Below are 12,151 nucleotides of genomic sequence, written 5' to 3' on the forward strand. Positions count from 1 at the left end.
GAGCAGGGAAAGTAGAAAAGTCTCGACATATTGGGCTTTCCTTCTCTCTCACTTCTTCCTCTCCCTCTCCTATCTCTCCCGCTTTCTCTCGTTCTCCCTCTCACTCCCCACTACCTCTCGAACTCTCCTTCTTTATCTGTCTCTCTCTCTCCACATGTGCACACTCAGCACACAGACACACACACACAGTTGGACATTGGTAGTGCTACTCTCTCTCTCTCTCCTCAGCCTGCCTCTCTCTGCCTCAGGGAGTGTCTACCAGAGAGGGTGATGAGGGGGGAGAATCTCATCCCCCCTCAAGACCTCCCCCTGGTCTCTGATTGGTTGAGGTAGCACTGTGTGAGGCCTGTGATAGGCTGAGCCAGAGCTGTGTGGGGCCAGTGGGAGGGAAAGTGTTCTGGGAGTCTGCTAGGGGACCTGACAGAATACAGGGAGAAACTATCCCACTAGCTGATATACTGTAGTTGCTCCACACACACTGTTAGACACAGACAGAGAGAGAAGGAGAGAGGTGAAGGCAGAGACAGAGGAAGAGACAGCTGTGGAGTGAGATAGAGAGAACTTCAGGAAGAGAGCAAGAGAGAGATAGAGAGATTTAGAATTTGACAGAGAATTAGAGGGAAAGGAGGCACACACAGCACTCACCCTCCACTGACCCCTCGTCTTACCCTTATCTCCTCACTTACAACATCCTGAGGCAGAGACACACAGCTCTACCAGCGCAGAGATGAGATGACTGGACACACACTAACACACACATTTTCTCTCTGTTGAAAGAAGACCAGAATACACACTTTCTTTTTGTTTTCTATCTCAGCTCTTGCTCTCGTTCTTGGACAGGAAAAAAAGGATTACAGTTCATTTCTTCAGCACAGTCTTTATTCACCAAAAGCCCCGAGTCACGTTGGACAATTTGGATACGTTCCTCTTTTCTTTCTCCCTCCCAGAGCTCAGAGCAACATGGCACAGGGACAAAAGAACCACAGCAACAGCAGGCAGCAGCGGGCACAACTACTCACTACCCCCTTCTCCACCATGGCACTGTCCCTCTCCATGTCCTTCTTCCTCCTCCTCCTCTTCCTCACCTCCCCTGTCTCGACCGCCGACGAATACGACTACTACAGCTGGCAATCAGACAACTTCCACAACGGTCGTTTCTACACGAAGCAGCCGCAGTGTGTGGACATCTCTGCCGATTTACGCCTCTGTCACAACGTGGGCTACAAGAAGATGCGCCTCCCCAACCTGCTGGACCACGAGACCATGCCGGAGGTCAAACAGCAGGCGGGTAGCTGGGTGCCGCTCCTCGCCAAGCGGTGCCACGCAGATACACAGGTGTTCCTGTGTTCCCTTTTCGCCCCAGTGTGTCTGGACAGGCCCATCTACCCGTGCCGCTCGCTGTGTGAGGCCGTGAGGGATAGCTGTGCCCCCGTTATGGAAACCTATGGGTTCCCTTGGCCAGAGATGTTGACCTGTGATAAGTTTCCTATTGATAATGATCTGTGTATCCCCATGCAGTTTGCTGGGAACCAGGCCACCCCGGCTCCAGGTAAGATCACACACTTATTCACAACCTTCTTTTTTCTTGCATGTTTAGAGACTGTATACTAACTTGTGTAAAAGATAGCCCCTAAATTACATGGTAATTGTCCCTTCCCTATAGTAATAACTTGTTTAGTTGACTGTTTGTCAGGTTGAATGTTGTTTGTGCCTCCACACATCACACTGGCTCTAGATGGGAGAGAGCACAAGCCCCAATGCAGGTTAACTCTTACTCCTGCTTCAGAGCTTTGAACAGAAGATATTGTAGAACAAGATTTACGTTTCATTTTAAGTAATGGAAGGAATAATCTTTGGATAGGAAAGAACAAAACACTGAAACAATTTTGATAGTTATAGATACAAATATACACCTTTTAAGTTAATGCAACTGCTATAAGATATACTGTAGCTAGGGAAGAAAGTATAGTAATGTTCCAGGTTAGATATTAGAATGTATTATATTCCATTAGGTCAGTTAATATGCAAGTCAGTGTTTATTCTACTGTATGAGAAAGCTGGAAATAATAGATAGACCATAATGAAATGTCCATGTGTTCAATATAACTTCTACTATAAAACAGAGTGACATTAAAGGAAAGACCAAGGGGATGTTTCATGTCAAATATTGCAACGATTTATTGTTATTGCAATGGCAGAGATTAAAATAAAAGTTACTGTAGACAAGGGAAACATTTTCAGTTTATGTATCAGACTACAGTAGAACTGCTAGTGTGCGTAAAAAGAACAAGTTGACAGTTTCAGACTGATCTCAGTGACAGCAGCTTTTCAGATAAACCCTTATACCAGGCACAGTCTAAGGCTATTCCTGAATCTCTGAAAACACTTTCAGAGATTCTGCATTCAGCATGCTTTTAACTCCAGGAGTAGGTTTATTCTGGGTCAGGGAAACCGACCCTAAACTTAAATGTGCTTCCAAACAAATTCTCAGTTAAAACAAAAGAAGAAGAAAATATCAAAATCAGATGCTGATTGAAACCATATTTGACTTTTAATATTTTAACTGATTTTAGCGAGCAACATTTCTTGAACATTATCAGTGACTGGGCTGATCAGGGAGCTATTCTATAAGAAAATCTTCATAAAATCATAATGCAGTAAGTGATGAATAGATTATCATCATTCACAATGTTAATTTCAACATGGTCTCATTAGTATATGTACAAATAGTGATATTTAACGATTTGAGATATATTTTCCTGACAGTGACATATTAGTTATATTTTTGCGAATGTAACACAGAAAATGGCAATAAATCTCATGTGGTAGGAGTGATGTGCTGACAACAGACAGTGAGTCTAGTGAGAAACTAGCCAGGAGTAGTTTAAGTACAGAGAGACAGACAGCGTGGAGGGCTCTCCGGCTATGACTCGAGTGCAGGACAGAGCAATACACACTTTTCCCAAATCAACTACTGTATGACCCCTGATGTGTGTGTTTGTGTGTGTGTGAAACTTAGAGTGAGTGTGTGTGTGTGTGTGCACGGCAACTAGCGAGAGAAAAAGAGAAGGTTAGAGGAGAAAGAAGAGAAAGAGAGAGAGAGAGAGAGAGAGAGAGAGAGAGAGAGGAGAGAGAGAGAGAGAGAGTCAATGTGAGTCTAGAGTCTATAGAATGTGGAGGGGACACTCTCCTCTGTGTCTCTGTTGTCCAAGCCTGCTCTGTCTTTTGTCTGGTCGACCAGTTAGACAGCCAATTAACTAGCCAACTAATTACTGAGGGCGAATTAGTCTACAGAGAGAAAAGGAGAGAGGGAGGGAGGGAGGGGGCAGTTAGAGAGAGGGGGTGAGGGAGAATGGGGTGTAAGAGAGAGAATGAGGGAGAAAGGAGAGAGAAAAAAGGGAGGTGAGCGAGTGATGGAAAGAAGGAGAGAACGAGTGGGCTTTAGAGAGAGAATGAAAAAGCTGGGACAAGAGGGAGGAGAAAGAGGGGAAAGAGAGTTTAGTGAGAGAGGGGAGGTTGTGAGGGAAGTAAAGTGAAAGAACAAAGTAAAGAAAAGAGAGTGGTTCCCTTCCAGTTTCAGTGAGGATGGGAAAGAGAACGTTTCATTCATTCATTCCTTCATTTATGTTTTGTTTTTTACTTTGCTACTCAGGTTGGTCAATTTAGAACCAGGGCCCAGATTCACAAAACACTTGTTCTGCAAAAACTTAAGAAACATCTTAAGAAAAAAAATAAGAAGTTCATAAAATAGTTCTTAAGTGCAATTCCTCAACAATATCTTAAGATTTGATGATTCTCTTACGAACTTCTCAAATATCTTCTTACAAATCTTCTTAAGATGTCCGTTGCTAGGCAACCGTTTTTCCTAGCTATCTAGCTAGCAATGGCAATCATGTTAGCATATTTCTTACTGAGATTACTGTTGTAAAACATGTTATTGGGTTTAAAATAGTCAATACTGAAACTTTCAGCTGAAGTTTGTGAGTGAATTAAACATCTTTGCTTTCATGAGATTTGTTTATCACTGCCCAGAGTTTAAGACAAGGGTTTATCTATCTTGAAATTAAAAACATTTCCAATAACTTTATTTTCAAGAATCACATTTCTTCTTTACTTTTTGCTTAAGGATAAACATAAGAACCTTTTTGAGAAATAGCAACATAGCTTATCTTTCTTCATAAGTCTATAGTTAAGGAGAAAATGGCAGTTAATAAGAAATGTCTTCTTAAGAAGGTTTTGTGAATCTGGGCCCAGGTTTTCATCTACAGTGCACCATCTCAGGCAGTATGAATAGAATCGGTCTATGTAATACTAGAATCCTTCTGGTTCTATGCTTCAGACTGAACATTCTATTTAAAACAGTACAAAGACAAGAAACTGGCTTAATAGAGTCAGACAAACTTGGCCGAGAAGGACAGGAGGACAATGTAAAGTGTGGATAGGAGAAGGATGAAAGAGACATATGGCCGACTTAATCTAGGAAAACATGTGTCAGTTTTAATCAGTCCAGACACTCTGAATGATAACACAAGTCTGCAAACCTTTCATGTTTCATCAGGAAATATGAAGTGTTCAGGGAAAACTCATTCAGCAAGTGTCTACGAACACACACACACACTCTCTCTCTCTCTCTCTCTCTCTCTCTCTCTCTCTCTCTCTCTCTCTCTCTCTCTCTCTCTCACACACACACACTCAACATGTGTGCACATGTCTACGTTGATAGCATTGGAAGACAGAGATTCATAGAAGCTGTTTCATTGAGCTCATGCAGAGGAGAGAAAATGTGTCCCAAATAGCACCCTATTCCATATGTAGTGCACTGCTTTTGAAAAACCGTGCACGATATGGCGAATAGGGTGCCATTTTGGATGCAGATCATATTCCATTATGAAAATATATGTTGTGTTTTTATAGGACTAGAATCAACTATGTGACATATTCACTTCCCTGAGCCATAACTCACTCTTTTACATGGTCCTTGGAAAGTAGACGGCATGAATTGTACCTGAACTTTATCTTTTTATATGGAAAACCACATGTTTATCTATTCAAATGATAATATATAGGTTACTTCAGAGTGTACATTTAATTTCAATGACTGGTTCATGGTCAAATAGTTACAATAAAGTTGCAAAGTCCAAGCACACAATGTGATATTCCAACATATGCTGCTCTTGAAATACCCAAATGTTGGTACAAATAAAATAAATGCTTTATTTAAATATTTTACTCTGTTATGTTCGGATTAATGCATTTTTTAAAACACTGATCACAGGGTCAGTGTCATAAAAAAACAACGATTTCAAGAACAATTTAGACTTTTTTCTGGAAACCTGGTTACAGCTTTTGATTGACTATGGCTTCCGGTGTGTGTCTCCATCCTGTTAGAGTGAAGCATTTGAGATTTACACTTGGCAAACGTACATGTGTCTGTGTCTTTGTGTGTGTGTGTGTGTGTGTGTGTGTGTGTGTGTGTGTGTGTGTGTGTGTGTGTGTGTGTGTGTGTGTGTGTGTGTGTGTGTGTGTGTGTGTGTGTGCGTGTGTGTGTGTGTGTGTGTGTGTGAAACAGATTGAACCCTTATCAGTTCTAGCCTGGCGGGTTAGAGGCTGCTGACATGCTGTTAAGATCCAGAGCTTCTCTGATGTACCGGCTCCATGTCCTGAGAGCCTCCTAGTCTGATACTACACCTAACACTGCAACGTTTCAGACACACCATAATAATCCTTCTAACACACAACTGCTACCAAACTCCTCTAAAGACTCAATCTACACTGAAAAAACATACAGTATAAACGCAACATGTAAAGTGTTGGTCCCATGTTTCATGAGCTGAAAAAAAGTATTCCATAAATGTTCCATAAGCACAAAAAGCTTATTTCTCGCAAATATTGTTCACAAATTTGTTTACATCCCTGTTAGTGAGCATTTCTCCTTTGACAAGTTAGTCCATCCACCAGACAGGTGTGGCATGTCAAGAAGGTGATTAAACAGCATGATCATTACACAAGTGCACCTCGTGCTGGGGGCAATAAAAGGCCACTCTAAAATGTGCAGTTTTGTCAAACAACACAATGCCACATATGTCTCAAGTTTTGAGGGAATGTGTATTTGGCATGCTGACTGCAGGAATGTCCACCAGAGCTGTTGCCAGAGAATTAAATGTTCCTTTCTCTAACATAAGCCACCTCCAACATCGTTTTAGAGAATTTAGCATTACGTCCAGCCGGCCTCACAACTGCAGACCACGTATTTGGCATGTGTGGGCGCGTGGTTTGCCGATGTCCACGTTGTGAACAGAGTGCCCCATTGTGGTCGGTGGGATTATGGTATTGGCAGGAATAAGCTATGGAAAACGGAAATAATTGCATTTTATCGAGGGCCATTTGAATGCACAGAGATACCGTGCCGAGATCCTGAGGCCCAATGTCGTACCATTCATCCGCCTCCATCACCTCATGTTTCTGCATGATAATGCACGGCCCCATGTCTCAAGGATCTGTACACAATTCCTGGAAGCTGAAAATGTCACAGTTCTTTCATGGCCTGCATACTCACCAGACATGTCACCCATTGAGCAAGTTTGGGATGCTCTGGATCGACATATACGACAGTGTGTTCCAGTTCCTGCCAATATCCAGAAACTTCGCACAGCCATTGAAGAGGAGTAGGAAAACATTCCACAGGCCACAATCAACAGCCTGATCAACTCTAGGCGAAGGAGGTGTGTTGTGCTGCATGAGGAAAATGGTGGTCACACCAGATACTAACTGGTTTGCTGATCCACGCCCCTACCTTTTTTTAAGGTATCTGTTACCAACAGCTGCATACAGTATCTGTATTCCCAGTCATGTGAAATTCATAGATTTGGGCCTAATGAATTTATTTCAATTGACTGATTTCTTTATATGAACTGTAAAACTCAGTAAAATCTTTGAAATGTTTTGGCCACTGGTGAAGTCACATTCTTTCCACATGGTAGAGTACCAGCCTAGAGGTATCTCACACATACACTACTTGGTCTGGTCTAGGGATGCCCTTGATTGTAGCTGGAGAACTGAGGGGGAACTTCAGAGTTTTAAAATCTAAGCACATAAACCGGTGGCCTTAATGGAACAAATCAAAGCACATTATTTATATTTTTAGGTAGTGATTATTTGTTAAACTTTTTTTTCATAGCCTCTGTGCCTCTACTCAGAGCTCTAAAATCACTTCAAAGTGTAATGAATGGTTGGTCTTTAGAAACCTCTAGATCATTCTTCCCTGTATAGTCTTTCTGATTTTTTATCACTCAGAGGGATCTCTCCTGTCTGTCTGCAAGAACCAGATACCGGCTATTCTGCAATTACATGATATAGCACAGCTACACACACACACACACACACACACACACACACACACACACACACACACACACACACACACACGTGCACGTTCATTCACAGACACGCACCCACAAACACACACAAGAGAAAAAGGAAGAGTGAGGAAAGACAGAGAGAGAGAGACAAAGAAAGAGAGAGAGAGGAAATATAGATAGATAGAGAGAGGAAAGAGAGAGCGAGAGGGAGCAAGAGAAAGAGGGAAAGAGAGGGAGAAGAGAACACGGTTAGGGAGCTGGTGTAGAAACTAGCACAACAGAGTGAGATTCACTTTCCACCTCTCGCTTCAGAGAGAGAGAGTGCAAGAGAGATAGAGAGAGAGGAGCACTACCAATGTCCAACTGTGTGTCTGTGTGCTTGTGGTGTTTGTGTGCTATGTGTGTGCACATGTACGTGTGTGTGTGTGTGTTTGGGCACTGGGTGTGCGATTACATGAAACTGACACCTAGAGATAGCAAGGCAACACAAACAAGCAGCAGTACCTGGCAGGACCATGGGTTTTGGGGTTGTTATAGGAGAGAGCGGAACAGGGAAGCATAACAAGCAGAAGAGGATTGGACTGACAGTGCAAGTGTGTATTTGTACTGTGTTGTAGGGTGTTACTCAGTGGTGGTGCAGAGCCTCTGCAGGATTTGATAGCCACTTTGTGGGACGTACTCAGCTCACTCGAGAAATGGGATGAGGGGGTCTAGAGGGTGGAGAGAGAGAGAGAGAGATGAGGTGAGGTGAAAAGGAGGTGTAGGAGAGAGAGAGAGAAAGAGAGATAGAGAGAGAAGAGAAAGATATAAGTGAAATCTGGGAAGCCCTGTCATCCTAACCTTAAAAATTCAGGGTGATGTCTAAACTTAACCTTAAACACTTTGAACAACTTTGAAATTTGACGTTTGAGAAACATGGATGAACGTCTAACTCTGACGTGAGTCTGTGAGAACACTTGTTTTTATTATTTTCTGTTTTAACCCAATCCCAAACCTTAACCCTTACCTTAGCCAGTTGGAACTAATGACTAAACATATTATTATATTTTTTTTTTTACCCCTATTTCTCCCCAATTTCGTAATTTCCAATTGTCCCATCACTGAAACTGCTCTATGTACTCTGGAGAGGCGAAGGTCGAGAGCCGTGCGTCCTCCGAAACACGACCCTGCCAAGCCGCACTGCTTCTTGACACAATGTGTCGGAGGAAACACCGTCCAGCTGGCGACCGAAGTCAGCTTCCAGGCGCCTGGACCGCAACAAGTAGTCGCAAGAGTGTGATGGGATAAGGAAATCCCGGTCGGCCAAACCCTCACCTAACCCGGACGACACTGGGCCAATTGTGCGCCGCCATATGGGTCTCCCGATCACGGCTGGCTGTGACACAGCCTGTGATCAAACCAGCTTTTATAGTGACGCCTCAAGCACTGCGATGCAGTGCATTAGACCGCTGTGCCACTCGAGAGGCCCAATGCCTAAACTTAACCGTCAAGTTTTTTCTGTTTTAACTTTAACCCTGTCCCAACCCTTAACCCTTGTCTTAGCCAGTCGGAATTAATGCCTAAACTTAACCGTCAAGTTTTTCCTGTTTTAAACCTATCCCCAACCTTAACCTTTACCTTTACCTTAACCAGTCAAAATGTGATGTTTATCCCCCCCAAACGTTGGATACTGAAGTGAGACAGTGACATCTTGTTGGTCACTGAGTGTGTGATGACTGGCCTGCTGTCTACTGTCAGATTGAATAACACTGATTCTAAACAGAGTGTGCAGTATCACACACACACACACACGAGCCCATGCATACACACACACGCACCCACACAAACACGCACGCACACACACACACACATATAAACACACATGCATACACATGCACACACACACATAGACACACTCATAGACACACTCATATTTGCACACACACTCACATGTATCAGAGGGGCTTTTATGAATAAACTATGCACAGGTCACAATCTCACGGCTCATTTGGGCCCTTTAACTTACGAGCAGAGACACTTCTGACATAAAACGCTGCTGGGGCAGGGATGAAATACACACACACATGAAATACAGCGTGTGATTTATGTCAGTGAGGCTAACATCTGGTTAAATGCACCATGCTAACAGACAGAAAAGAGTTTAAACATCGCCCCGCAGGCCGACCCCTGGGACCAGTAAAATACAGCACGCTTCTCGCATCTGTAGGATTCCTATACCCACAGTGTGTATGTGTGTGTGTGAGTGTGTGTCCTCTACAGAACAGAAATAATATTCTCCAAAGGCATGGCCAGTGTTCCGTGTACAGAGCGTTGGATCTGACGTTCCCTTTTAACATCAGCCCAGCAGTATGACTAGTGGTCATTGTGCTATTGGTGACCTGACAGCGTTAGACTGGTTCCAGATCAGTCCTGCCAACTCCTATGGTCACTGGTCAGACAGCAACCTTAGGACCTATACAACACAAATAGATCTGGGAACTGGCTATGACAGTGCTGACTGTCTGTCGATGTTTAGAACATACATTGACCACTTTAACGAAATGATTAGAGGCTAGTGTATTTACATGACCCCTGTCCAGTTTGTACTGCCATGTAGAGATACTTATGCATGCAAACATGTACTCATAGAACTAAATAAAGAGAGAGAGGGAGGAGAGAGAAAGTAAGAGGGAGTGAGAGAGAGCCCATTCATTATTAGGCCAGCCCGTTCTCCTCCAAAGGTTAAAAGTCAAAGGTTGGAGGTTATCACCTGGTCCTAACTAGCCGTCTGGCCTGATAATGACAGGGGTCAGAGTTCAACATGCCTCACTACCACTGGGTCGCATCGAGGTGAACTCTTTAGTCACACAGAAACCCTCAGTGTGTGTGTGTGTGTGCATGCCCTTGTCTTATTGTCAGCAACACACAATTAAAGCCCTGACCCCCTCTGTATAGCAGGCCTCACTGTGTTAATGTATGGGAACTCTCACGGTGGAAAGACAGTTTCTCTCTCTCTCTCTCCTCCCTCTACTTCTCTTTCTCTATCTTTCTCTCTCTCTCTTTCTCTCTCTCTCTCTCTCTCTCTCTCTCCTCCCTCTACTTCTTTCTCTATCTTTCTCTCTCTCTCTTTCTCTCTCTCTCTCTCTCTCTCTCTCTCTCTCTCACACACACGCACACACACACACACACATACACATACACACACAAACAGCCTCTCTCTCTTCTTCCCCCCTTCTCTCTCTCCCTCTCTGCTCTGCCTGTTTTGAACGATTCACTTGGAGGCTGTTGCATCTTATTCATCCCATAGAGTAATAGATTGTGATTTCTCTGGGGTTGTGGTGTGTTGGCTGGCTGCCCAGTTGTCTCAGTGCCAGGGTTTGTGTCAGGAGAATGCATTCCTTCTATACAGCACAACCAACGCTCTGTCCTGTTTATTCATTAACAGGGGAAATCAATTAGACTGGGCTCGCTGCAGTCAGTGAATAGGTCCCAAATGGCACCCTAATCGCTATATAGTGCGCTACTTTTGACCAGGGCCCATACTATATTGTCTTGTGATGTAAGTGAATTGAAGAATTTACTTTTAATTAGATATTCCCATAGCAATCATGAATTTAAAGACATTTGAGTTGTGATTTTTTGGTCCAAAGATACTCTGTTATTATGCATTTAAATTAACAATCAGGTAATATACAGTGCCTTTGGGAAAGTATTCAGACCCCTTGACTTTTTCCACATTTTGTTAAATTACAGCCTTATTCTAAAATGAATTAAATAAATGTTTTCCCTCCGAAAAGTTTTTTAGACATTTTTGCAATTTTTATGTAAGTATTCAGACCCTTTGCTATGAGATATGAAATTGATCTCAGGTACATCCTGTTTCCATTGATCGTCCTTGAGAGGTTTCTACAACTTGATTGGAGTCCACCTGTGGTACATTAAATTGATTGGACATGATTTGGAAGGGCCATGAGTTGGAAGAAATTGTCTGTAGAGCTCCTAGACAGGATTGTGTCGAGGCACAGATCTGGGGAAGGGTACCAAAAAATGTCTGCAGCATTAAAGGTCCCAAAGAACACAGGGGCCTCTATCATTCTAAAATGGAAGAAGTTTGGAACCACCAATACTCTTCCTAGAGCTGAAACTGAGCAATTTTGGGGAGAAGGGCCTTGGTCAGGGATGTGACCATGAACTCGATGGTCACTCTGACAGAGCTCTAGAGTTCTTCTGTGGAGATGGGAGAACCTTCCAGAAGGACAACTGTCTTTGCAGCATTCCACCAATCAGGCCTTTATGGTAGAGTGGCCAGACGGAAGCCACTCCTCAGTAAAAGGCACATGACAGCCTGCTTGGAGTTTGCCAAAAGGCACCTAAAGACTCTCAGACCATGAGAAACAAGATTCTCTGGTGTGATGAAATCAAGATTGAACTCTTTAGCCTGAATGCCAAGCGTCACATCTAGAGGACACCTGGCACCATCCCCACGGTGGTGGCAGCATCATGCTGTGTGGATGTTTTGCAGCAGCATGTACTGGGAGACTAGTCAGGATCGAGGGAAAGATGAACAGAGCAAAGTACAGAGAGATCCTTGATGAAAACCTGCTCCAGAGCGCTCAGGACCTCAGACTGGGGTGAAGGTTCACCTTCCAACAGGATAACAAACCTAGGCACACAGTCAAGACAAGGCAGGAGTGGCTTTGGGACGAGTCTCTGAATGTCCTTGAGTGGCCCAGCCCCAGATCCCGGACTTGAACCCGATCGAAAATCTCAGAAGAGACCTGAAATTAGCTGCGCAGCAACGCTCCCGAACTAAC

General features: G+C 43.5%; 1 protein-coding gene across 1 annotated transcript in view; it reads left to right on the top strand.

The window, feature by feature from the left end:
• Nucleotides 1–414: 414 nt before the first annotated feature.
• Nucleotides 415–12,151, top strand: part of LOC106612985 (secreted frizzled-related protein 5) — a 38,273-nt gene continuing 26,536 nt past the window's right edge. Inside the window, exon 1 of the mRNA XM_014214766.3 lies at nt 415–1,549. Within this exon, the coding sequence (XP_014070241.1) occupies nt 961–1,549 (589 nt within the window). The 5' untranslated portion in view covers nt 415–960. The remainder of the gene's footprint in view (nt 1,550–12,151) is intronic.

The sequence above is a fragment of the Salmo salar genome, chromosome 01 (assembly GCF_965601325.2).
Source record: "Salmo salar chromosome 01, fSalSal1, whole genome shotgun sequence".
Lineage (NCBI taxonomy): Eukaryota > Metazoa > Chordata > Actinopteri > Salmoniformes > Salmonidae > Salmo > Salmo salar.